At 57.4% G+C, this 25,682-nt stretch overlaps 2 protein-coding genes across 2 annotated transcripts; one reads left to right on the top strand and one right to left on the bottom strand.

Annotated features, from left to right (window-relative positions):
• The first annotated feature begins 4,993 nt into the window (after positions 1-4,993).
• Positions 4,994-10,511, top strand: VPS37C (VPS37C subunit of ESCRT-I). Its single transcript, XM_069857275.1, has 6 exons — positions 4,994-5,017; positions 5,817-5,931; positions 7,290-7,405; positions 7,479-7,650; positions 7,957-8,039; positions 8,681-10,511. Exons 3-6 carry the CDS (start codon positions 7,313-7,315, stop codon positions 9,356-9,358), a joined length of 1,026 nt encoding a protein of 341 aa, XP_069713376.1. The 5' UTR covers positions 4,994-5,017; positions 5,817-5,931; positions 7,290-7,312; the 3' UTR covers positions 9,359-10,511.
• A 1,406-nt stretch (positions 10,512-11,917) lies between these two features.
• Positions 11,918-20,831, bottom strand: CD5 (CD5 molecule). Its single transcript, XM_069857329.1, has 10 exons — positions 20,777-20,831; positions 19,942-19,980; positions 19,029-19,322; positions 18,885-18,947; positions 18,052-18,354; positions 15,373-15,657; positions 14,296-14,427; positions 13,916-13,969; positions 12,196-12,318; positions 11,918-12,080 (listed from the first exon to the last, which is right to left on the bottom strand). The coding sequence occupies exons 1-10, from the start codon at positions 20,826-20,828 to the stop codon at positions 11,995-11,997; spliced, it is 1,431 nt and encodes a 476-aa protein (XP_069713430.1). The 5' UTR covers positions 20,829-20,831; the 3' UTR covers positions 11,918-11,994.
• Between the last annotated feature and the right edge of the window lie 4,851 nt (positions 20,832-25,682).

Consider the following 25,682-nt stretch of genomic DNA (forward strand, 5'->3'; position numbering starts at 1 on the left):
GAGATGGATCTGGAGGTTTTTAGTTCTGGTTTGTCTGTTCCCAGTGCAGCTGTGGCTGGGTTAGGATCCCCGCTCAATGAAATCCCCAGCGAGTCATGCTCGCGTCTAGGAAAACACAAGATTTTCGTGTCTGAGCAAGGTTGGATTTGACTCCGTGTGTGCCTGGGCTCAGGATTGGCTTGGGCCATGCAGAAACATTATATGACTCATAAGGAACACCAAGATAACAAACCATAACTCAGCTGGTCGGTGGCTGAAACAGTCGTGGTTGACTGCAGAGGCACAAGAGTTGGGTGGCGACCATGAAGAGCTGACGCTGAGGTGGTGAAGGACCAGGAATCTTTCATATTTTGCTACTGGAGGGATGGGCGGTGAGTCCTGTGAGAGGAGACAGCACCTCTTCACCGACCACCAACATGAGATGCAGCGGAGGTAACACATAGGAGTCCTCCAGCAGCTAAGTCATGAGCGTTGGGCACCTCCAAAAGCCACCCTGGCTCTGAGAAGTGGCAACTAAAGCGTTCCCTGCCTGTGGATCCCCGTCTGGAACGTGATGGACACAAGGCTTGGAGACTGCTTCATGTTGCGTGATAGATCCTGATGGCCAGGTGCCGGGAAGCCTCATCGGAGGCTGTAGGAGATCAAGCACCAATCCTTATGCTGCATTTGGCCACCACGGGGCTCACCCCGTGGGCCAAACGGAGCTGGATGAGGACTTCCCGGCTTTCTGTTCGGCAAAGGACTCTGCTGACTCACCTCAGGAGCAGCCTTATCCAACTTTATCTGTGCAGGCTTGGAAAGCTCAACCTGGAAAAAAAATCACCCTATTGAGATAGACCTTATCTTAGTAACTGCAGATTAAGGAAACAAAACTTGTTTTCAAGTTCTTGTTCCTGTTTTTTCATGTCCCTCACAGAAAGACGTTATTGTACATCACACGGCTGCTTTATCAGACCCGTCAGATGAAAGGCACAAAGGCAGAAAGGTCCAGTTTGAGGCTCCCGACACGTCAAACCTCCACAGTTCAATGTAAGAACATTTTCTGAGGTGACCAAGGCAGCCTCCGAGGTGAGGAATGATCCTCACCGACCTGGTGCTGGTAGGAATTTCATGGGAATGGGAAAATTGGGCGACTGGGCCAGCTTGAGGGGGATTCTGGCCAGCAATCAACACCTTCAGCAGCCTCACTTTGTGGCTGCTACATCAGTGAAGGTTCCTCTGACCACGCTGCCTCGATAGCAGCTGGACCACACCGACCACAGAGCTTCCTCGCCGTACGAGGGCGAGCACAGAAAGGGAACTGGTTTGATTGCGGCTCTCTTGGGTGAGGCCAGGGCTGTGTCTGTGCTGAGAAGAGCCGAGAGAAACGGTGCTTTCCGATAAACTCCTGGTTAAAAGAAGGGTGGGATCCTGAGAAAGGGTGAGGAACAACGCCATGAGATGCGTTGGAGGTAACACGTAGGATTTCTCAAGCAGCCAAGTCATGAATGATGGGCACCTCCAAGAGCTTAACCTTGTCTTGAAAGCCTGGAGGTGTTCAAGGGCAGGTTGGATGGGGCTTGGAGGCCCTGATCCTGTGGGAGGTGTCCCTGCCCATGGCAGGGGTGGAACTGGATGGCCTTTGTGGTCCCTTCCAACCCAAACCATTCCCTATCAATTTTTTTTTTTCCTTTCTCTTGGGAAAGGCTTCAAATTTCGTTTGACCCCTGGGGTCAGAAGGAACGTTCAAGGAAAACCACAAATGAACTTGGCCTGATAACAAACAGAAGGTGAAATCCAATCGAGGATCGGGATTGCGGAGATCAGCTTCACACATGAGGGTGTTTTTAACCTTTCCCTGGTTGCGCGTTTATTTGCTCTCCAATCTTACCCCACCACCCTCCACGTGGGAGCCCAAGGAGCTGCAAACATCGTCAGCTTTGCTAACGAGCTCCTGCGTCCATAGCTGGCTCTGGAAAGTTTCCATTTGACTCCAAAACACTTGTTCCATCTCCTCAGGGTAGTAACCTTCAAACTGACCTAAACCATTTCAGGAGCTGAATGCTCCTCACTGAAAATGTTTCTGCAGCTTTGTTCTTGGCCACGAATGCTCTGGTGATGCAGGACAGGTTGGAAACCTGGTACTTTGCGTAACTGGAATACTTATTCATTTTTGGTTATTTTAGCTCAAGGCATATATTTAATATCAGTCTTTAAGCCTCTGACCTGATAAAGCAACCCTGTGATGTCCAGCTGAAAGCATCTTACCCAAATCAAAGATCCCAGTAAGGAGACAACCGGGAAATACTCATTCTTCATATTTTTCACTGCTGGGTGACGCTTCTATCATTTCACTGGAGGCCCTTCTGTTTCCTTCTTCCTGCAACTTTGAATAAAACTTAACTTTATCTTCTACTCAGTTCTGTTTAATCGTCAATTAAATGTGCTCCAGCCCTTCCGTATGCAACCCAGTGATTCTATGATTTCTATGAATATCGATCTCCCTTTGGAAAGTTAAGTCCCCTTTCTTGCAATAACATTGGTTATCAGCCCTGCTACGAACACATCGCCCTTGATCAGGGAACCTGTTAGGATTCCTATGACTCATATTTATTATACAACAACCTCACGTGGTGGCTTTTTGCGGGATATGTGCCTGGATCGCAGCACTTCTCTACCAACTGGGTGACCTTGCTCAGTCTCCTTTACGTTCCTCTCCCCTTGGTGCCTCCAACCTGTATCATCTGGCAACGTGGAGCTTTTCCTCATCCTAACATCATCCTTAGTCCTACTCCAGTGGCATAAAAGCTGTGTAGAGGGCGATGGGATTGGGGCTTCCGCTGTCTCGTGCTGCTCAGGAACGTTCCTGTTTCAGGCAAGGAAGAGCTAATGCAGGTATTCAAGAGGGATTTGCTTTTAACTCTTGGCTCCTGGAAAAAAAAAAAAAAAAGCCAGGATATTAATTTTGGGGAGGTTGATGGGGTCTGTATGCACAGCAAAACACTCCGTATTTATTCCCTCGCCTCCTCTGCTTCTCTGTCCTCTCTTCTCTTGCACTTCCACTCACTCTTATCCCCCATCTCCACCTCCATCACACCTTCACTGCCACGTCCCTCTCCACTCTCATTTTCCCTCCGTCCCTTTACCCACCAAGGAAGTTTTAATTTCATTTTCCTTTCTCGCAGGGCTGGACTACCCAGGATTACAGCCAACGGAATTCCAAGTCATGCGAAACAACAGGCTTTGGAGACCCTGTGACACCACCTGCTACTCAGCACGAGGTGACCCGCGGAGAACAACGTGGCCTTGCAGCAGCTTTCCTTGCTCCGCGACCTCCGTAGACACAAACTGTGGGAAGAGGCTGCCGCGAGGCACTGACGGGATGGCGAAAAGGCAGAAACAGCTTCAAATTTCATCATGAATCTAGCCCAAACCTGAATTTCAACCAGCTGCCGGCTCGGCAGGCGATGCTCAAGCTTTGTGACAATGCCCTCCTGCTAATTCTTGTCATAGTGATTAATCTCGCTTCATCTTTGCCTGTGGCTCCTCGGATTTCTGCTTGTCGGAATGAGCTGGTGAAGACAAAAGCGTCTGCGGAGCAGCTGCCGCTCAGGGCTCCTGCAGAGTCTTTGAGTCAACATCCAAACCGGCAGAGCTGTCCTCACCACGCCAACCCTGATGGCAGCCAGGGTGGTGATGGGAACCGGGCTCGGCTTCACCGTCCCACAATCACGGAATTATTAAGGTTGGAAAAGCCCTCTAAGCTCATCCAGCCCAACCATCAGCCCAACCCCACCGTGAGGAATAAACCATGTCCCCAAGTGCCACGGCCACGCTGGTTTTGAAGCCCTCCAGGGATGGAGACTCCACCATCGCCCTGGGCAGCTTCTTCCAATGCTTCACGACTCCTCCAGTAAAGAAATTGTTCCTCATCCAAACCTTCTCCTGGCACAATTCGAGGTCAATTCCCTCTCACCCTATTGGGTTGTCGCTTGGGAGAAGAAACCAGCACCCACCTCTCCACAACCTCCGTTCCAGGAGCTGCGGAGAGCGATGAGGTCTCCGCTCAGCCTCCTCTTCTCCAGCCCAAACTCTACTCTAGCTTAAATCAAAAATTGGTTTAGTGTTTGATAGGAATGGTTGGACTCGATGAATGGTTGGGTCTCTTCCAACCTGGTTATTCTATGATTCTATGAAAAATATTCCACTTTTTTAATAGGAACTGCTTCTTTTATCGCGACATGGTGCGGAAAAACACTACCTGGGGAGAAAAATGCTATAAAACCCTTGCAATCTGATGGATGTTCAGTCTGACTTTCAACAAACAGAGTTATCTGGATGAAAAATTAACTCTGCTTTACCTTAAATCAAAATATTCTACTTTTTTTTAATAGGAGCTGCTTCTTGTATCATGACAGTGGCTGGAAAAACACTATTTGGGGGAAAAATGCTATAAAAACCTTTCTATCAGAGGGACATTCAGTCTAACTCCAAACCCAGAATTATTTGGATGAAAAATTAACTCTGCTTTACTTTAAATCAGAATATTCTACTTTTTGTACTAGTGACGCTTCTCGTCTCGTGAGAGCGTGTGGCTAAACACTATTTGAGGAAAAATATGCTACAAAAACCTTGCAATTAGATGGACATTCAGTCTAACTTTCAAAAATTAGAGTTGTTGGGGTGAAAACCGAACTGTGCTTCAGGTTAAATCAAAAATATTCCACTTTTTGTAGCTGCTTTTTGCCTCGGGTGTGTCAGGGGCACAGGCTCCAGCAGCTCCAGCTCGAGCAGAGCTACATGCACAGGTAGAAACATGATATTTAATTGAAAAACGTGATGTTTGGGGAGTTTGGGCAGGGTGGGGCTGCACAGAGGCTCCGCGCAGCCCAACCCACCCCCTGCAACACAAGATGGCGGCGGCGCCATGACACCCTCCCCGTCTTTCCCGCCCTTCCCTCCCAGCGGCTCCGGCCACTTCCGCTCCACGCCGGAAGCCGGAAGCGCGGGGCGGAAGTGGGGCCTGGGCTGCGCGGCGGTGAGTGCGGTCGCGCCGGTGTCGGGGTCGCCGAGGGGAGGCGGAGCACGAACCGGCCCTGGCGCTGCCTTCCACCGTCGTGACCCCTCCAGGAAGCTTTAATCCACCGCGGGGAGAGCGCTCAGCCGGGCCAGGCCTCGTCCCGGTGGCCCTTTCCTCCCCCTTCCCCCCCCATCGGCCTCCCGGTGGCCCTTCGCCTCCCCTCTCGGCCTCCCGGTGGCCCTTCGCCTCCCCTCTCGGCCTCCCGGTGGCCCTTCGCCTCCCCTCTCGGCCTCCCGGTGGCCCTTCGCCTCCCCTCTCGGCCTCCCGGTGGCCCTTCGCCTCCCCTCTCGGCCTCCCGGTGGCCCTTCGCCTCCCCTCTCGGCCTCCCGGTGGCCCTTCGCCTCCCCTCTCGGCCTCCCGGTGGCCCTTCGCCTCCCCTCTCGGCCTCCCGGTGGCCCTTCGCCTCCCCACCCGGCCTCCCGGTGGCCTTTTCCCTCCCCACCCGGCCTCCCGGCGGCCACCTCCTTGCCTCCCCACTCCCAGAGACCATTCAGACTCTTCTCCCAGTCCCCCACCAGCGCGGATTGAGCTTCCCGCTTGCCTCTATTCCTCATTTTCCCCCCCTCTAATGCTCCATGAGCCTCATAAATAACAAACCATCCTCCCCAAGTTTATTCCTGTTGGCAGAGCGATGAGTTTCCATCCATTTCCATGCAGGGAGGGAGCTGATTTCCTGGTTTTTCCGTAGCTGGTGCTCAGACGGGTTTATCCGGATGCTGGATGAGGAGATTTGGTAACCCTTTTCCATCTCTATTAGGTGCCGAGGCTGATGCAACATTCCCAGCGTGATATCGTTGGTATGTTTCACCCGGGTGAAAGGTAGAAGAGCCACGAGCAGCTAGGACGACGCTGCAATCCCCATCGGTTATTGGGTGCGTTCCTTTCCCTCTTCGCAAGGCTGTGCTTCTCGCCTCGTTTTCCATCCATTCCCATCTTACCGCATCCCGCATCAGTGATGGGAACATGCGGTATAGAATCATAGAATCACCAGGTTGGAAGAGACCCACGGGATCATCGAGTCCAACCATTCCCATCAACCACTAACCCATGTCCCTCAGCACCTCGGCCACCCGGCCCTTAAACCCCTCCAGGGAAGGGGACTCAACCCCCTCCCTGGGCAGCCTCGGACACTGCCCAATCACCCTTTCCACGAAATATTTTGTCCTGAGCCTCCCCTGGTGGAGCTTGAGGCCATTCCCTCTCGGCCTGTCCCCTGTCCCTTGGGAGAAGAGCCCAGCTCCCTCCTCTCCACAACCTCCTCTCAGGGAGTTGCAGAGAGCAAGGAGGTCTCCCCTCAGCCTCCTCTTCTCCAGGCTGAACCCCCCCAGCTCTCTCAGCCACTCCTCTTCTTCTCCAGCCCCTTCCCCAGCTCCGTTCTCTTCTGTGCACTCGCTCCAGAGCCTCAACATCCTTCTGGTGGGGAGGGGCCCAGCACTGACCCCAGGATTCGAGGAGCGCTCTCCCCAGGGCCGAGGCCAGAGGGAGAAGAACCTCCCTGGCCCTGCTGGCCACGCCGGGTCTGATCCAAGCCCAGATGCCCTTGGCCTTCTTGGCCCCCTGGGCCCCTGCTGGCTCCTGTTCAACCAACCCCCCAGGTCCTTCTCCTCCAGGCAGTTTCCAGCCAGCCTTCTCCTAGGCTGGAGCTGCTCAGGGTTGTTGTGCCCCAAGTGCATGACTCAGCATTTGGCCTCGTTGAACCTCCTGCCGTTGGTCTCAGCCCATGACTCCAGCCTGTTCCGATCCCTTTGGAGCCTCCCGACCCTCCAGCAGATCCAGCTCCCACCCAGCTTAGAGTCATCCGCAAAATCTGCTAAATGTTGTCAAGCAGCCCTCATTAATTGAAATAAATCAAGGGTTGGATACGAGGAGATCCAGGAGGATCTGGAACCAAAGAGTTGCAATCAGAGTCAGGGCAACGTTGCTTTGCTGTCCAGGGGCTGTGAGTCGATGTTTCCTTGACAAAACCATCCGGCATTCCCAAATTATCCTTCCCAGTATGCTGTGAAGAGGGAAAAAGCCACTTCCCAAAGCAGGAATGAATGGATACATCCCGTTTTCCTTCTTGCTTTCCCCTCGGTCTCGCTGATTCTTCACAGCATGGGGGAACCTCTCCAGCGTAGCTGTTTCAAGCAGTTCAGCTAAGCTGATTTGAAATCCCTAATAGGATTAGGACCTATTTGTAGTTGGCTTTATCAAACCTCATCTTTATTTGATTTTTGTGCTGTCCTAGGAAGCTGCAGCTCCTCTGGAAAGATGGACATGCTGCGGAACCGGACGGTGGAGGAGCTCCAGGAGCTGCAGGAGAACGCGGAGGAGATCGAGCGCCTGGCGCTGGAATCCCAGGAGGTACGAGGTGACGACGTGATCCAGCTTTTCTCTAGCTCCTCGCCCTCCCTGACTCTTCCATCCCCTTCTCCAGGTTCAGGAGCTGCAGCTGGAAAGGGAGATGGCCCTGGCTGCCAACCGGAGCTTGGCCGAGCAGAACCTCAAGTTCCAGGCGCCGCTGGAGACGGGACGCACCGACCTCTCCAACAAATATGAGGAGCTGCAGAAGCTGGCTGAGCGCTGCAAGGAGCAAAAGGCAAAACTAGGTGAGCGTTTCCAAACCTTGGACTCCTTCGACTTTCCTGACCGTCTTGGCCACGCTGAGCAGGGAAACCCTCCAGACTGGTGGTAAAAAGGTCTCTGCTGCCTATAAAATCCATATTTTCTTGATCAGACTCAATCAGGCAGATGAAGGATGCTGTCCTGGGTGAAAACTGATGCAACAGTGGCTCAGGTTCTTTCCTCTTCAGGTTTTGTCGTAGAATCGCGGGATGGTTTGATGCGACAGTGCTAATGATTTTACCCTGTTTTGTGTTTCACGCTCTCCTCTGCCGCTCTCTTTGTTTCCCCAGAGAGATTTTCCGCAGCGATGCAACCTCAGACCCTGCTGGATCTTCTGCAGGTGGAAAGCCAGAAAATCGAGGAGGAGTCGGAGGTGAGCTTAAGGTTTAAACCCATCAGCAATTCACGTGATTAGCCCTCGAAGACTTGTAATTACACTCCCAAGCCTAATCCCTTAAATCAAGGATGATCTCTTTGTAGTTTGGTGCTCAAGATCCAAAAAAATTGGATTTGCTTGGGCAATGGTTCTTCATGTGTCAAAAGAGACGCCAATCCTAAGCTGGGCTTGGGGATGAGGAGCCGTAGAATCATGGGATGGTTTGGATCCGAAGGGACCTCAAAGCCCATCCAGTTCCTACCCCAGGGACACCTCCCACTGGATCAGGGGCTCCAAGCTCCATCCAACCTGGCCTTGAACCCCTCCAGGGATGGGGCAGCCACCACTGCTCTGGACAAGGGCCTCCTCACTCTCTTTGTGAAGAATTTCTCCCTTATATCTCATCCAAATCTTCTAATTTAAAGCCGTTTCCCCTTATCCTGGAGCCCCTCCCCAGCTTTCCTGGAGCTCCTTTGGTTCTGGAAGCTGCTCTAAGGTCTCCCCACAGCCTTCTCCAGCCTCAACAACCCCAACTCTCTCAGCACAGCCTTTTACAGGAGGTTCTCCAGCCCTTGGATCATCTCCTTGGGTCCGTCTGGACCCTGCGGTGCTGAACCCAAGGCTGTTTTCTCTTCCAGAAAATGGCTGAGAAGTTCCTGGAGGGCGAGGTGCCCCTGGAGACCTTTCTGGAGCAGTTTGCTGTCACGAGGAAGTTGTCCCACTTGCGCCGGGTCCGAGTTGAGAAGCTGCAGGAGATCCTGAGAAGGTTGGAAGCATCGCAAGAACCCGGCAGGGACTCTCGGCCGCCGCTGCCTCCTCCCGTGCCTGAACCACCGAAGCTGCAGCCGTTCCCCTCAGGAGCAGGTCCCTTCCCGTTGCCCTACAGCCCAGCTCCAACCATGCCAGCCGGCCCCACGGCCCACGGAGCTCTCCCTCCTGCTCCTTTTCCTGGCTCTCCGGTCGCCGCGGGCCACGTTGCTCCCTCTCAGCCTCCTCCAGGTGCCGGATACCCGCTGGCACAGGCTTCCGACTCCGTGCCGGGCTACCCCAAACCCCCCTCAGGGGGCTCGTCTCCAGCGCTGGGCTATTCCTGGTCTCCATCCAGAGCCCCACCTCAGCCTCCGGTGCCTCCCAGACCCGGATACTCTCCCTACATCCCTCCTGGAGCGGCCAGGCCGCCGTGTCCTTACCCAACCCAGCCCCCTCTCCCGAATTTCCCGATCCCCCCGCAGCCTCCTTATCCTCCTGGACCTCCCGCCCCCTTTGGATACCCCCCACCTCCAAACCCTCCGCGCCCTGCTTGGCCTGGCTACTAAAATCTGGGCCTCCCGGGAGCATCCTCCGCTGCTCCCTCCTCTTTTTGGGGACTGAGGAAGCTGAGCGAGCGGAGAGCGTTGCTCTTGGATCCATCCCCGTGCGAGCATTAAGCGGGATGAGGGAGAGAAGCGGCTTCAAGGATCTGGTGCCTCTTTGCGTTTGTGCCGATCGCCGCTGGACTGAAGGATTCGCTTCCAAATCGGCTCCTCAACCCTCTGGGCTGAAAGTTTTCCAGGTACTTGGAATAACGTGCACTGATTACGGCTGCCGAGAGCCAGATCCCTCTGCGTGTGCAAGAGAGACTTCTCCGTGCGTCCCTGTCGTTCGCTTAGGGATAACGGACATAGCATCGGCCTTCGAAGCCTTTTCCAAAGACACGATGAGAATTTCTGACAGTATTTCTGACGCAAAATACTCCCTGCTTCCCAAGGACCTTCCTGGAAGTGAGAGGCAGAGCCAGCCTGGCTTGTAGGTGATTCCAAACAGCAAGGAGAAGCAGTTAGCTCACCTCTCAGGTGCTCCAGACCTTGGGATCTGGGTTTTTTATGTCTCTGTGGGATAACTCCGACTGCCTGAGGTACTTTGAGTACGAGCGTGCTCCGAAACTAAGACTGTTCCTCAGATTTGGACTCTGCCGGCTCACTGGGGAGCGAAAACCTCGCTCGCTGCTGCACCAGCGCCTTTCCCAGCCTGTACTGGCTCCTCTCTCTCTCTCACCGAGGTCCTGGGAGCTCAACGCGTGGATATTATCCCTGATTTTTGGAGTAAACCACCCTGGCGTGACATCTTGTGCTGCTCCTGCTGCTTCGGATCGCAGGGAGGAGTGGGAGTCGGTGCCTCCTGCCCAGCTCGGAAAGGCTGGAGCTCAACAACCCCCCCCAGCCCCGGATCCCTGCGGAATGAGGTGGATATTTGGGATGCTCCAGGCTCCAACCTTCCTCCCGTCCCCCTTCTCAGGAAACACTAAGTACCCGAGGGAGCCACAACGGGGTTTGCTTTGCCTAGCACTTTATCCTCCCAATCCTGCCTGTATCCCTGTAAGTTATTGACGAGGAAATATTACTAATGGACTAGAACAAACGTTTCGGGGGGGTTTGATGGAAACAATTCCCTGTCTGTGGTTAATTACAGTAATAAAATTTGATGAATTGAGATGCGGGGCCGGGGCAGCGGTTGCTTGCGGAAGCGCTGACCCTTCCTGTTGATTTTTATGCCCTCCTGGCGTCTTTACACCAACTCCCCCTTGGTGTGGTCGATGAATCTTGCAGAACCATCTTCCAACTCATCTTTCCTGCTGTCTTTTTTCCATCTAAGGCACCCTGGGGGCTTTCCTGCATCTCCTCCCCTGGCTCCATCCCTTGTTTTTCCACCCTGGCTGGGAAATCCGGTGATGTACGGACTGGTAACGTTGGAAGGAAGAGAACGAGCTGTTATTACTAGAAAAAAAAACCAATTTTATTACAATGATTGTTGTTTTTTAAATATCTCAGACTTGTTCTCCCTCTCCCCGTGCTCGTCACATCCGTGTTTGCTATCTTCGCCCCAATCCCACGCAAACGGAGCTGAGCACGGGTCCTCGCAGCTCCTGGAAACCTGCAGACAGCAGCTGATTTTGCTTTCAACCCAGCTTGGGTGGTGAGGAGGAGCGTGGTTATCCCGGTTTTGAGAGACAGAGAAGCCGGAAAACCCCCGTGAGCGTGGCTGCTCCACTCTCAGTGCAGGTATGAAGCCTTCAGAGCTGTATATATAGCTTAAAATCTCCCCACCTCACTCTTTTTCCCATGAGAGGCTCAAAAGCGAGAGGAAGCTTTCTCAGAAAGGTGCTGGGGTGCAGCCAAAGCCAAGATAAGCTGGGATAGAGCTTTTCTCTGAGGTGAGCAGCGCAGGGATCCATCTTCTCTTCCATCAGCTTCGCTCCGTTCAGCGTCGCGTAGAATTGCAGAAGGGTTTGGGTTGGAAAGAACCTTCCAAGATCACCTTGTTCGACCGAGGAGCATCTTTTGCTGTAGTGGAGCGTTCCAAATTTTGTAGAATCGTTGACTGATGCAATAGTTTGGGGTGGAAGGGACCTCAAAGCCCAGCCAGTCCCACACCTCCCACTGGATCAGGGGCTCCAAGCCCCATCCAACCTGGCTTGGACACCTCCAGGGATGGGGCAGCCACCACTGCTCTGGGCAACCTGGGCTGGTGACTCCCCACCCTCACAGGAGAACATTTCTCCCCAAGATCTCATCTCCATCTCCCCTCTTTCATCTCCAAACCCTTCCCCTCATCCTGTCCCTTTCCTCCCTGACCTAGAGCCCCTCCCCAGAGCTTTCCTGAAGCCCCTTTCAGTCCTGGAAGCTGCTCTAAGATCACCTCGAAGCCTTCTCTAAGCTGAAAAACCCCAACTCTCTCCTCGTACAGGAGGTTCTCCAGCCCCTGGATCATCTCCGTGGCCTCCTTCCTCACAGATTTCCTTTCCTCGTGCTGCATCCCACCTCTGCCTGCAGGGCAGGAAGGCGCCTGGCGAAGGGAAGTCAAACTCTTCCCTAAAAAAAAATGCAAGAAAAGCCGCAAGCCGAGCAGTCGCACAGCTTCGTGACCACCCAGGTTCAGCGCGGGGTTGTCCGTGGGGTTGGCTCGGAGCAGGAGGTCACACTCTGCTGGCAGAGTAGAGGTCGTAATCGCTTTCCGAGGAATTATCCGCAGGGTGGGAAGGTCTGCACCTGCCTTCCAGGGCTGTGGAGGAAAGGAGGTGGCTCGTGGTGGTGTCTGGAGGTCGATCCCAAAACGTCTTGCTCGGGTGGTGGATCCCCAGCAGGAGAAGCCGTTCCCGGCGTCCTCCTGGACTTACCTGGATAAGCCGAGAGCTGGGAGCTCCTCTGGGGGGCCTGAGCGTAGTCGTTGTCCCCTCCTTGCACTCGCTGAGCCTCCGAGCGGGACCTCGGGGTGACCGTGCTGTTGCGGTGGAAGGAGACTGGGAGAGATGGGAGAGAGGAATCAGGATTTAGGGTGCAGGAGCAGGTTTAGGGTGATGGTGCTGGTGAGGTTGGAGGAGATGGAGTGAGAGGAGTCAGGATTTGGAGTTAGGGTGCAGTTTGGGGGTGCAGGAAGAGGTTTGGGATGCAGGAATAGGCTTGAGGTGATGATCCTATTGTGGTGGAAGGGGACTGGAAGAGATGGGTGAGAGGATTTAGGGTGCAGGAGCAGGTCTGGGTGATGGTGCTGGTGAGATGGAAGGAGACTGGGGGAGATGGAGGGAGAGAAGTTGGGATTTGGAGTTAGGGTGCAGGTTTGGGGTGCTGGAAGAGGCTTGGGGTGATGATCCTGTTGCGGTGAAAGGAAACTGGGAGAGATGGGAGAGAGGAACCAGGATTTGAGGGGCAGCAGCAGGTTTAGGATGATGTTGCTGGTGAGGTTGGAGGAGATGGAGTGAGAGGAGTCAGGATTTGGGGTTCGGGTGCAGTTTGGGGGTGCAGGAAGAGGTTTGGGGTGCAGGATGAAGTTTGGGATGCAGGAAGAGGTTTGAGGTGATGATCCTATTGTGATGGAAGGGGACTGGAGGAGATGGGTGAGAGGATTTGGGGTGCAGGAGCAGGTCTGGGTGATGGTGCTGGTGAGGTTGGAGGAGACTGGAGGAGATGGGGAAGAGGAGTTGGGATTTGGGGTTAGGTTGCAGTTTGGGGGTGCAGGAAGAGGTTTGGGGTGCAGGAAGAGGTTTAGGGTGATGATCCTATTGTGGTGGAAGGGGACTGGAAGAGATGGGTGAGAGGATTTGGGGTGCAAGGAGCAGGCTGGGATGACGATGCTGTTGAGGTTGAAGGAGACTGGAGGAGATGGAGGGAGAGGAGTCAGGATTTGGGGTTGAGGTGCAGTTTTGGGGTGCAGCAGCAGGTTCCAGGCGCCCAGCCTGGGAGGGGAAGGGGGCTGAGTAAAAGCAGGACCCCGTTTTGTGCCCTCAGCCGGGGCCGCTGGGGCTCGGTTCTCCCGGTTGAGTTAATATCGCGCCGATGAGTCAACGCGGTAGCAGGAAGCAAGAAGTGGAGCTGGGTGCGAACCCGCTCACACCTCCACCCACCAGCGCCTGCTGCGGTCGAGGGGCAAGCGGCCCCTAAATCGACCCTAAAACCCAATCCCTGCGACACGGACACCCTTGAGTTGCTGGGGAAGGGGCTGGAGAAGAAGAGGAGCGGCTGAGAGAGCTGGAGGGGTTCAGCCTGGAGAAGAGGAGGCTGAGGGGAGACCTCATTGCTCTCTGCAACTCCCTGAGAGGAGGTTGTGGAGAGGAGGGAGCTGGGCTCTTCTCCCAAGGGACAGGGGACAGGACGAGAGGGAATGGCCTCAAGCTCCACCAGGGGAGGGTCAGGATGGACAGCAGGAAAAAATCTTTCCTGGCAAGGGTGATTGGGCAGTGTCCGAGGCTGCCCAGGGAGGGGGTTGAGTCCCCTTCCCTGGAGGGGTTTAAGGGCCGGGTGGCCGAGGTGCTGAGGGACATGGGTTAGTGATTGATGGGAATGGTTGGACTCGATGATCCAGTGGGTCTCTTCCAACCTGGTGACTCTATGATTCCTCACCCGTCTGGTTGAGTCCCGTGGGGCCGATCCATTGCCGCTGCTTCTTTTTGGAGACTGGAAGGCAGAGGCAGGTGGTGAGCCGGGGGGGAATCTCTCCGAGGACTTGCCTGATGCCTCTCCCCCCAAGCTTCGCTTCCTCCAGCTTCATCCCCACCGCCAGCCCCAGATGCCAACCCGAATAATCCCCTCTGCCTGCTCTTTTGTGTTTGCTTGGTTCCTAATCCTCCCCCTGCCACCCCCTTCCCTGTGTCCGTGCCGCTTGGGGACAATGGGATTTGTGGGGTTGAGCGGCACGAGCGTGTCCCGAAGAGGCAAGGGGGACGCGGTTGGGCTGAGGAGGAAGACGAAGAGGAGGAGAAGCCGTGGAGCTGGGCACCTACTTCTCTTCATCACCTTCCTGTAGGCGGGAGGGCCGCAGATGAGCGCGAGGACGCCCAGGAGGAGCAGGGCCAGGCAGATGCTGACGATGGTGCCCGCGGCCGGGCCCACGGGATGCGGTTCGGAATCCTGGCCTGGGGGGAGAGGATGGGAGTGAGCGGAGAAGACCCTTGTCCCGCTGAGGCTGAGAGCTTGAGCCCCCACCAGCCTGCTGGTCACCTCGAGAAGGGTTTCTCCATCCCCTGGCCTGAGCTCACCCCCTCTGCTCTTTCCCCAGGTGTTCACATGTGGAGATCCCAGCTCCCTGCATCACCCAGGGATGCTCAAAATCATCCAGGGATGCTCAGCGCCACTCAGGGATGCTCAGCATCATCCAGGGATGCTCAGCATCGCTCAGGGATGCTCAAAATCATCCAGGGATGCTCAGCGCCGCTCAGGGATGCTCAAAATCATCCAGGGATGCTCAGCGCCACTCAGGGATGCTCAAAATCATCCAGGGATGCTCAGCACCACTCAGGGATGCTCAGCACCGCTCAGGGATGCTCAAAATCATCCAGGGATGCTCAGCACCGCTCAGGGATGCTCAGCATCATCCAGGGATGCTCAAAATCATCCAGGGATGCTCAGCACTGCTCAGGGATGCTCAAAATCATCCAGGGATGCTCAGCGCCACTCAGGGATGCTCAAAATCATCCAGGGATGCTCAGCACCGCTCAGGGATGCTCAGCATCATCCAGGGATGCTCAAAATCATCCAGGGATGCTCAGCACTGCTCAGGGATGCTCAAAATCATCCAGGGATGCTCAGCGCCACTCAGGGATGCTCAGCATCATCCAGGGATGCTCAAAATTATCCAGGGATGCTCAGCACCATCCAGGGATGCTCAAAATCATCCAGGGATGCTCAGCACTGCTCAGGGATGCTCAAAATCATCCAGGGATGCTCAGCACCGCTCAGGGATGCTCAGCATCATCCAAGGATGCTCAGCACCATCCAGAGCTGCCCTGCACCACCCAGGGATGCCCAGCACCACCCATACCCCACGTTTCCGCAGGATCAAACCCTCCCCGGCCGCTTACACACAATTCTGGTCCTGGAGCAGGTCGGGAGGTGCTTGAGGTTGGCAGGGCAGAGGTGCAGGTTGGGGACGGTGCAGGTGACCCCCCTGGAAGGCGGGTCACGGATCTCGGCGCTGGAGGAGAGGTTCCCGCAGCGCAGCTCCCGGCACAGCTGCCGGCCCCACTCGGCTCGCCACAGCCGGTTGTCACACAGCACCCGCCACCATCCCTCGTGGAAGATCTCCACGTCCCCTTCGCAAGGCGTGGGGCCGTCCGCCAGCCTCCGCTGGGCCTGGGGCTGCGAGCCTGGTTGAAGGGAAAAGGAGAAGGGTCAGATCCATGGGGAGACAGCACAGCTGCCCACGGGGCTCGGCGGCCCACCAGCGTGCGAGTCTCCTGGCCCTGGAGCAGCTCTCAGCACAGGGAGGCTCACGGGATCTCTGCTTCCACTTCTGCTGCGGGAATTGGGGCTGGGAGCCTGGGGAAAAGAGGCAGAGAGGGATCCGAGCCGTGGGGAGACATCGCTGGGCGTGGATCTCCTTCCCCTGGGACCAGCTCGTGGCAAGGAGATGCTCACGGCAAGGACATGCTCACAGCGAGGAGATGCTCACAGTGAGGAGATGCTCACAGTGAGGAGATGCTCACAGCGAGGAGATGCTCATAGCGAGGAGATGCTCATAGCGAGGAGATGCTCGCAGCGAGGAGATGCTCGCAGCGAGGAGATGCTCGCAGCGAGGAGATGCTCGCAGCGAGGAGATGCTCGCAGTGAGGAGAGGCTCATGGTGAGGAGATGCACATAGCAAGGAGATGCTCATAGCGAGGAGATGCTCACGGTGAGGAGAAGCGCATAGCAAGGAGATGCTGACAGTGAGGAGAAGCTCATGGAATGGAGAAGCTCATAGCGAGGAGAAGCTCGCAGCAAGGAGAAGCTCACAGCGAGGAGATGCTCACGGTGAGGAGATGCTCACGGTGAGGAGATGCTCGTAGCAAGGAGAAGCTCACGGTGAGGAGATGCTCCTAGTGAGGAGATGCTCACAGCGAGGAGAAGCTTGCAGCAAGGAGATGCTCACAGTGAGGAGATGCTCACAGTGAGGAGATGCTCATAGCGAGGAGATGCTCATAGCAAGGAGATGCTCACAGTGAGGAGAAGCTCATAGCAAGGAGATACTCGTAGCAAGGAGAAGCTCACGGTGAGGAGATGCTCATAGTGAGGAGATGCTCACAGCAAGGAGAAGCTCGTGGAATGGAGAAGGTCATAGTGAGGAGAAGCTCGCGGCGAGGAGATGCGTGCAGCGAGGAGATGCTCGCAGCGAGGAGGTGCTCATTGAATGGAGAAGCTCAGCAAGGAGATGCTCACAGGGAGGAGAAGCGCACAGGGTGGAGATGCTCATAGCGAGGAGATGCTCGTAGCAAGGAGATGCTCACAGTGAGGAGATGCTCATAGTGAGGAGATGCTTAGAGCGAGGAGAAGCTTGTGGAATGGAGAAGCTCACAGTGAGGAGATGCTCACGGTGAGGAGAAGCTCGCGGCAAGGAGATGCTCACAGCGAGGAGATGCTCACAGCGAGGAGGTGCTCACAGTGAGGAGTTGCTCACAGTGAGGAGAAGCTTGCAGCAAGGAGGTGCTCGTAGTGAGGAGATGCTCACAGCGAGGAGGTGCTCACAGTGAGGAGTTGCTCACAGCGAGGAGAAGCTTGCAGCAAGGAGGTGCTCGTAGTGAGGAGAGGCTCACGGTGAGGAGAAGCTCATAGCGAGGAGATGCTCACAGTGAGGAGATGCTCACAGCAAGGAGATGCTTATAGCAAGCACCCGAGAGGTGTGGACAAGCAGGGTGCTGGGTTCTGCCTGGTTCCCACACACACCCATGCTGAGTTTTGGGGCGATGCTCGCTTTGCATTCAAAGCCCAGGGCTTGGGGCGCTGCTGCTGGGAACCGAGCGTGCCGGAGAGGTTTCCTGTTTTGCCTTCGCACGCAAGGAGAGCAAGAGCGGGAGTGGGTGGGTGGGGTGTGTGGGGCACATGGGGTTGATGCTCAGGGTTTCAGCTGCCCAGGCACCCCAATCCTTCATCTCTGCAGGGGGAAAAGCAGCCCCAGAGCACATCAGAGGCTGGATTGGTGGTGAACTGGTTGGTGGGACAAAGAGGGTTCCAAGGAGCCAGCAGGGCCAGGGAGGTTCTTCTCCCTCTGGCCTCGGCCCTGGGGAGAGCGCTCCTCGAATCCTGGGGTCAGTGCTGGGCCCCTCCCCACCAGAAGGATGTTGAGGCTCTGGAGCGAGTGCAGAGAAGAGAACGGAGCTGGGGAAGGGGCTGGAGAAGAAGAGGAGCGGCTGAGAGAGCTGGGGGGGTTCAGCCTGGAGAAGAGGAGGCTGAGGGGAGACCTCCTTGCTCTCTGCAACTCCCTGAGAGGAGGTTGTGGAGAGGAGGGAGCTGGGCTCTTCTCCCAAGGGACAGGAGACAGGACGAGAGGGAATCAGGAAAAGATTTTTCCTGGCAAGGGTGATTGGGCAGTGTCCGAGGCTGCCCAGGGAGGGGGTTGAGTCCCCTTCCCTGGAGGGGTTTAAGGGCCGGGTGGCCGAGGTGCTGAGGGACATGGGTTAGTGATTGATGGGGATGGTTGGACTCGATGATCCGGTGGGTCCTTTCCAACCTGGTGATTCCATGATTCTAAGGAAGGAGCAGGGCCATGCCCAGCGAGCTCTCACCTGAGCAGGTGATGAAGGCAGGTGCTGCTCCTCGTCGGGCATCGCTCCTGTTGAAGCAGTCGAGGAGCCAGAGGCTGTCGCAGGGCTCCACCACCTCCCACCGCACCGGCGAGTGGCTTATGGGCTCCGGCACGGCGTGGCCACGGATGGCGGTGCCGCAGCGGAGAACCTGGCAGATGCTGGTGGCCACCTCGGGACGGAGAGCCGGGCTGCTCGCCACAGCTCCCCACAAACCCCACGCGTGCAGCTCCACGAAGCCCGAGCAGAACGAGTCCCCGTCCACCAGCAGCAGCCGGGGGGGTCCTGGTGAGGGACAGGAGAAAAAGCGGCTCGTTATGGACCAGGATGACATTATTGTGAGGCCACGGAGATGATCCGAGGGCTGGAGAACCTCCTGTATGAGGAGAGAGTTGGGGTTGTTGGAAGAGAAGGCTGGGGGGAGAACATAGAGGAGTTTCCAGGATGGAAAGGGGCTCCAGGAAACCTGGGGAGGGGCTCTGGATCATGGTTTGCAAGGATAGGATGAGGGTTTGGAGCTGCAAGAGGGGAGATGGGGATGAGATCTTGGGGAGAAACCTTTTTTGTGAGGGTGAGGAGGCCCTGGCGCAGGTTGCCCAGAGCAGGGGTGGCTGCCCCATCCCTGGAGGGGTTCAAGGCCAGGTTGGATGGGGCTTGGAGCCCCTGATCCAGCGGGAGGTGTCCCTGGGGTTGGAACTTTGAGCTTTGAGCTCCCTTCCAACCCAACCCATTCTACCACTGAGCAGAACATCCCACCGCGTGTGATCTCCAAATCCAAAACCAAAATGAAGATTTGCTTTGCTTGGGGCTCTTACCAGGGGGCTCCGGTGTGGTGACCGGGGCTGGTGACGTGGGCTCGGGGCTGCTTTTCACCGGCTCTGAAACGAAAAGCGAGGGGCCGCGTGAGGCTGGATGGTCCCCAGGGCTGGAGGTGGCCACGGTTGGAGGTCCAAACTCACCGTGGCACGAAAGGAAAACGTGCTCCGTGCAGTTTGCCGGCAGCCACCGGCATCCAACCGGCTGCGCCGCCGGCCACGAGCACCTCAGCGACTGCACACGAGGCTCCTTCCCAACCGTGGAGAAGAACCGGAGAGGCTCAGTGGTGGTGGGACCACAACCCAGCTGGTGGCAGATGCTCTCCGCGCTGGCTTTGCCCACGCTGTCCCGGCACACGCGGCTCCACTTGCCGTCTCGCATCACTTCTAGTATCCCGGTGCAGCGGCAGCCGCCGCCGATGAGCCTCAGGGTGGGCTCTGCGAGGAAAGAACAAACGTGAGGGACTTTCCTTCCCTTCACAGAGTGTTTTCCAGCTGTTTTCTTTGCTGCTTGGTGCCAGCAGCTGGTTGGACTCAATGATCCAGTGGGTCCTTTCTGACCTGGTGATTCCATGATTCTCGCAAGGTGGAACAGGATGGAAACAGAATTTATTGGGGCTGAGCTGGGAGACTTGGCTTCACGAAGCCTACGATGCTTCAGAGCCACCTTCCCAGCCAAGGCAGCTCCAGCTAACGAAGATGGAATCGTAGAATCATAGAAGCACTAGGTTGGGAAGGACCCACTGGGTCATTGAGTCCAACCGTTCCCATCAAAACCCGGGGCAGAAACCTCTGAGAATGGGGCAGAACCATCAAAACATGAATCATAGAGTCACCAGGTTGGAAAGGACCCACTGGATCATCGAGTCCAACCATTTCCATCAAAACATGGTGAAGAAAGCTCCAAGAATGGGGCAGAACCATCAAAATATGAACCATAGAATCACTAGGTTGGAAAGCTTGAGGCTGAGGAGCTCCATGAAGGAGCTCCAAGGCTGAGGAGCTGCTAACGAAGCCCTGACGCGGTCCCTGAGCCGCTGTCCCCACTCACGCTCACCTCCAGGGCTTGGGACGGCTCCTCCGTGGACGGGGATGGCTGCAAGAGAGAAGGGAACGGAGCATCAATCCATCACTGATTATTTTGGGGGAGACGAGCAGTTCTAGGGTTTGGCTCAGCTTTTCACTGAGGTGAAGATGCTGCTGCTGCTGGCGAGGAGCTGGTGGTGGCCACCAGGCCACCATAATTGTCCCTGCTAATTACTGCTAAGTAGCTATCGTGGAATCATGGAGTGGTTTGGGTTGGAAGAGACCTCGATTTCCACCCAGTCCCACCTCCTGCGAGCAGGGCCGCCTCCCGCTGGATCAGGAGCTCCAAGCTCCATCCAACCTGGCCTTGGGCATCTCCAGGGATGGGGCAGCCGCCACCGAGGAGGAGCGGATGGTGCCGCCAGCCCCACGTTGAGCTGGAGCAGGACACTTGCTGTGCCACGCGGAGCAAGAATCAGGAACTGGAAGGGGATGAAGATGGGGGGACAACTGGCTGCTCCCCTAGGCTCCAACCTGGGATGGGATGAGCATCCCGAGGAATTTCCGAGCATCCTGAGGACCTTCCGAGCATCCTCAGGACCTTCTAAGCTGGGAAAACCAGACCCACGTGGCTTCGGATGAGGTGTGTCCATGCTGTCCTCGCCGTGGTGAGCACCCACGGCCACGGGTATGGGGTGAACCCCCCCGAAACGCACCTGGCTGCCAGGTGTGGTCAAACCAGGAGGGTTTGCCATGGCATTTTGGAGATCGCGATGGAGCTGGCTCCCTCCGGACACCGAAGTTGGGCACCCACGGTCCCACCACCCCACCCCCGTGGTGGATGGAGCCCCCCCCAGCGTACTCACCCCACATCCCCAGTGCGAGCAGGAGGTGCAGGGGGGGTTGACTCGCCGCCATCGGCGCCGGTGGTGGAGCTGGAAGGTGCCAAGGCCACCGCCGCCTCTGCTCCCCGGGGCCGGAGGAGGCAGGCGAGAGGTGGGGACGGGCAGGAACAAGCTGTTTTTCCTCCCTCTGTGGTTTTCTGCGCGTCGCGTCGACGCTCGTTTGAAGTCGCAACCTGGCAGCCGCCTCGCCAGGTCCTGCCGAGAGCAAGAGCAAACGGGGAAGAGAAACTTGGGGGGCTTAGCCCCTCTGCACCCCCATCCTGGGGTCCTCCCGGTTCTAGGGGAGCTCCTGGCCACCTTGGGGAGCTCCTGGCCAGCTCAGGGAGGTCTTGGGGAGCTCCTGGCCACCTTGGGGATGCTCCTGGCCACCTTGGGGATGCTCCTGGCCACCTTGGGGAGCTCCTGGCCAGCTCAGGGAGGTCTTGGGGATGCTCCTGGCCACCTTGGGGATGCTCCTGGCCACCTTGGTGAGGTCTTGGGAATGCTCCTGGCCACCTTGAGGATGCTCCTGGCCACCTTGGGAAGCTTCTGGCCAGCTCAGGGAGGTCTTGGGGAGCTCCTGGCCACCTTGGTGAGGTCTTGGGGATGCTCCTGGCCACCTTGGGGATGCTCCTGGCCACCTTGGTGAGGTCTTGGGAATGCTCCTGGCCACCTTGGGGAGCTTCTGGCCAGCTCAGGGAGGTCTTGGGGGTGCTCCTGGCCACCTCGGGGAGCTCCTGGCCAGCTCAGGGAGGTCTTGGGGATGGTCCTGGCGACCTTGGGGAGCTCCTGGTCACCTTGGGGAGATCCAGGTCACCTTGGGGAGATCCTGGCCAGCTCGGGGAGGTCTTGGGGATGCTCCTGGTGACCTTGGGGAGATCCTGGCCACCTTGGGGATGCTCGTGGCCACCTTGGGGATGCTCGTGGCCAGCTTGGTGAGGTCTTGGGAAGCTCCTGGCCACCTTGGGGATGCTCCTGGCCACCTTAGGGAGCTCCTGGCCACCTTGGGGAGGTCTTGGGGATGCTCCTGGCCACCTTGGGGAGTGTCTAGCCAGCTCGAGGAGGTCTTAGGGATGCTCCTGGCCACCCTGGGGAGCTCCTGGTCACTTTGGGGAGGTCTTGGGGAGCTCCTGGTCACCTTGGGGAGGTCTTGGCCAGCTTGGGGATGCTCCTGGCCACCTTGGGGAGCTCCTGGCCACCTTGGGGAGGTCTGGGCGGGCTCCTGGCCACCCCACACCCCTGCCAGGGCACGTGGGGCACAGGCGGTGATGGGCCAGGGCAGGGAGAGGCGTTAATTGATTGGAATCTAATTAATTCCTCCAAATCCAGGTCATGCATGCTTAACGAAGGCAGCTGTTTTCCATTGAGCCCCTGGCGTTTCTGCTGAAAGGAGAGAGCCTGGTGGGGGCTGGGGGGGGCTGAGCTTAGGGAGAGCTTCTGCTCTGCCCAGCGTGGTGAGGTCTGGGGGAGCTCCTGGCCAGCTCGGGGAGCTCCTGGCCAGCTCTGAGAGGTCTGGGTGAGCTCCTGGCCAGTTTGGTGAGATCTGAGTGAGCTCCTGGCCAGCTCGGGGAGCTCCTGGCCAGCCTGGGGAGGTCTTGGTGGTGCTCCTGGCCACCTTGGGAAGCTCCTGGCCAGCTTGGTGAGGTCTTGGGGAGCTCCTGACCAGCTTGGTGAGATCTGAGTGAGCTCCTGGCCAGCTCAGGGAGATCTTGGAGTTGCTCCTGGCCACCTTGTGGAGCTCCTGGCCAGCTTGGTGAGGTCTTGGGGATGTTCCTGGCCACCTTGGGGAGCTTCTGGCCAGCTCTGAGAGGTCTGGGTGAGCTCCTGGCCAGCTTGGTGAGATCTAAGCAAGCTCCTGACCAGCTCGGGGAGGTCTTGGGGTTGCTCCTGGTCACCTTGGGGAGCTCCTGGCCAGCTCTGAGAGGTCTTGGGGAGCTCCTGGCCAACTCAGGGAGATATTGGGGTTGCTCCTGGCCAGCTCGGTGAGGTCTTGGGGATGCTCCTGGCCGCCTTGGGGAGCCCCTGGCTAGTGTGGTGAGATCTGAGTGAGCTCCTGGCCAGCTTGGGGAGGTCCTGGGGGTGCTCATGGCCACCTTGGGTAGCTCCTGGCCAGCTCGATGAGGTCTAGGCGACCTCCGTTCCTGTCCCACTCCACCACCCTGTGCTGCCTGGAGCCGTGGGCCGCTCTGGTCCCCAACGCCAGCGCGAGGGTTCAGCTCCCCTGGGAGTTTCCTGCCCCAGGTTTCTGTCCGGGTTGAAGGTTTTTCCATGACTCAAGAGGAAGCGCGTTGGGGCACGGCGGTGGCAGGCGGAGATGCCCTGAGAGATGCGGCCGAGTTGCCTGGCGATGCCGCAGACGCAGCGCTGAGCACCAGCAGCTCAGGACTGAGGGCTGCTCCCTGCACCCCCTTTCTCCTTCCCATCCTCTCCTTGAGGCTCCTGCTGATCCCTCAGCCCACGCTGTGATGGGAGCAGGTCCCGTTGGGGTGTCCCACCAGATGCTGGGGGTCCTCGCGTTGCCCCCCAAGGCACTGAAAGGGGTGGAAGACCCAGACTTGCTCTTGGGGGGCTCATCTGGAGCTCCTTTTGGGGTCTGCAGGGAAGAGCTGAGCCCCTCACCCCCCAAACCACCCCAAGATTGATTAACCCTGAGCACCCCAGAGTGTTTTCCTTCTTGGAAAGGTCTTCTCGCCCCCCTCAAAGAAGTGGGGAGCCCCTCCAAGGCTCAGCCCTGAGCTCACACGAGCAGGATTTGCGTTTGCAGCTGGGCTTGAGCATCGCTGCGAGGCAGCTCGGTGCCGTCTGCAAGCTGTGACAGATGAGGATGGTTATCAAATCTTTCCGGAGGGGTTGGTTGCTTGGTTGGTAGGTCAGCAGGGAGGGAAGCGCTGAGACGTGCTGCCTGCTCGTGAGCAGCTTTTTAAGAAGCAGGAGCCGCCGTTGGCGCGAGCAGGAATGGGCTTGTCGGCTGGGAGCGCGCTGCTCGGAGCTGAGCGATGGTGGAAAAGGCGTTTCCCAGCGCCGGCCACCACACGCAGGAGCTGCAGCAGCTCCAGTGAGTGCTTTGCGCTCGTGGACCTGTGGCTGGAGGTGACACGGGGATCTTCTGTCTCATGGTCCAGTGGGAACTGTGTTATCCCTCTCCTAGGGCGTTGGTGCCCAGCGGGTATCAGCATCCTTGGGTGCCAGCATGGAATCGTAGAGTCACCAGGTTGGAAAGGACCCATTGGATCATCGAGTCCAACCATCCCCATCAATCACTGACCCATGTCCCTCAGCACCTCGGCCACCCGGCCCTTAAACCCCTCCAGGGAAGGGGACTCAACCCCCTCCCTGGGCAGCCTCGGACACTGCCCAGTCACCCTTTCCATGAAGAATTTCTTCCTAATGTCCAGCCTGACCCTCCCCTGGTGGAGCTTGAGGCCATTCCCTCTCGGCCTGTCCCCTGTCCCTTGGGAGAAGAGCCCAGCTCCCTCCTCTCCACAACCTCCTCTCAGGGAGTTGCAGAGAGCAATGAGGTCTCCCCTCAGCCTCCTCTTCTCCAGGCTGAACCCCCCCAGCTCTCTCAGCCGCTCCTCTTCTTCTCCAGCCCCTTCCCCAGCTCCGTTCTCTTCTCTGCACTCGCTCCAGAGCCTCAACATCCTTCTGGTGGGGAGGGGCCCAGCACTGACCCCAGGATTCGAGGAGCGCTCTCCCCAGGGCCGAGGCCAGAGGGAGAAGAACCTCCCTGGCCCTGCTGGCCACGCCGGCTCTGATCCAAGCCCAGATGCCCTTGGCCTTCTTGGCCACCTGGGCATCCCCAAGTATCAGCATCCACCTTGCTTCCCACCATCCAGATGGTCTCACCAACCACCCTTGTGAAGGTACCACCATCTCCTCTCTCACAGGTGGAGCTGGAGGCACCCTCTGTGCCCTCTCAACTCTGCTCATCACTGATTGAGCATCAGCATCCCTGGGTACCAGCTTCCCCGACCTTGCTACCCGTGGTCCAGATGGTCTCAACAACCATCCTGGTGAAGGTGCCACCATCTCCTCTCTCGCAGGTGGAGCTGGGGGCACCCCCCGTGCCCTCTCCTCTCTGCCCATCTCCTCGCTCTCGCCTCGCTCCTCTCCGCTTTGTCTGGGGTTTTGTTGCTATTTTGGTGCTTCCTCCGTTGTTGCGGCGCGTGGCCCCTTTGTTCGGCGCTGCCGGAGCCTCTCGCCTTGGTAAACACCTCAAGGATGTGGCGAGGGACCAAGTTTCCACGGGGGTGGGACGGAGCCCCAGCTTCTTCTGAGGTTCCACCTTGCTGCTCCGGAGGAGATGGAAACCCAATGTTGGGTTTTGGGGTGGGAACTGGGGGGTGCTGGGGTGGGAACCGTGACATGGGGTCCAATCTGCTCTCAGAAAGACCCATGTGGGGTGCAGGGAAGCCCCTCAAGTTCAGAAGGTTGGGGGTGACGGTTGGGTGCTGCTCCCCTGGTCCCCTCAGTGTCCCCATGCCCTGGTGGGGCTTGGATGGGTTGTGGGGTGCTCCAGCTTTCATGAAGATGGAGATGGGGGGCGGGATCCATCCCTTGGGGGCTCTATCCCACCCCCCTGAGCTTCCGTGGGCTGGAAGCTGGTTGGGTCCCACCTGGTATCAGCCTCACGCTGGGGTGAGAAGGGTCCAGAAGGCTCAGGAACCCTCCCAGATCCACCTCACAGCACCGTCCACGGTGATGATGATGAGAAGTTAGTGGTTTCCTTGAGCCCCCCTGGTCATCACGGTGGCCAATGGGATGGGGAGGACGGTGGTCTTCTCCATGGATGGTGGGATGGGATGCTGGGAAGCTCAGGAAGGGCTTCTGTATCCGTGGGAATGGCTGTGGGACACCTCCACCACCCATCCCCACCACCTCCCTCCAG

The sequence above is a fragment of the Phaenicophaeus curvirostris genome, chromosome 5, assembly GCF_032191515.1.
Source record: "Phaenicophaeus curvirostris isolate KB17595 chromosome 5, BPBGC_Pcur_1.0, whole genome shotgun sequence".
Classification (NCBI taxonomy): domain Eukaryota; kingdom Metazoa; phylum Chordata; class Aves; order Cuculiformes; family Cuculidae; genus Phaenicophaeus; species Phaenicophaeus curvirostris.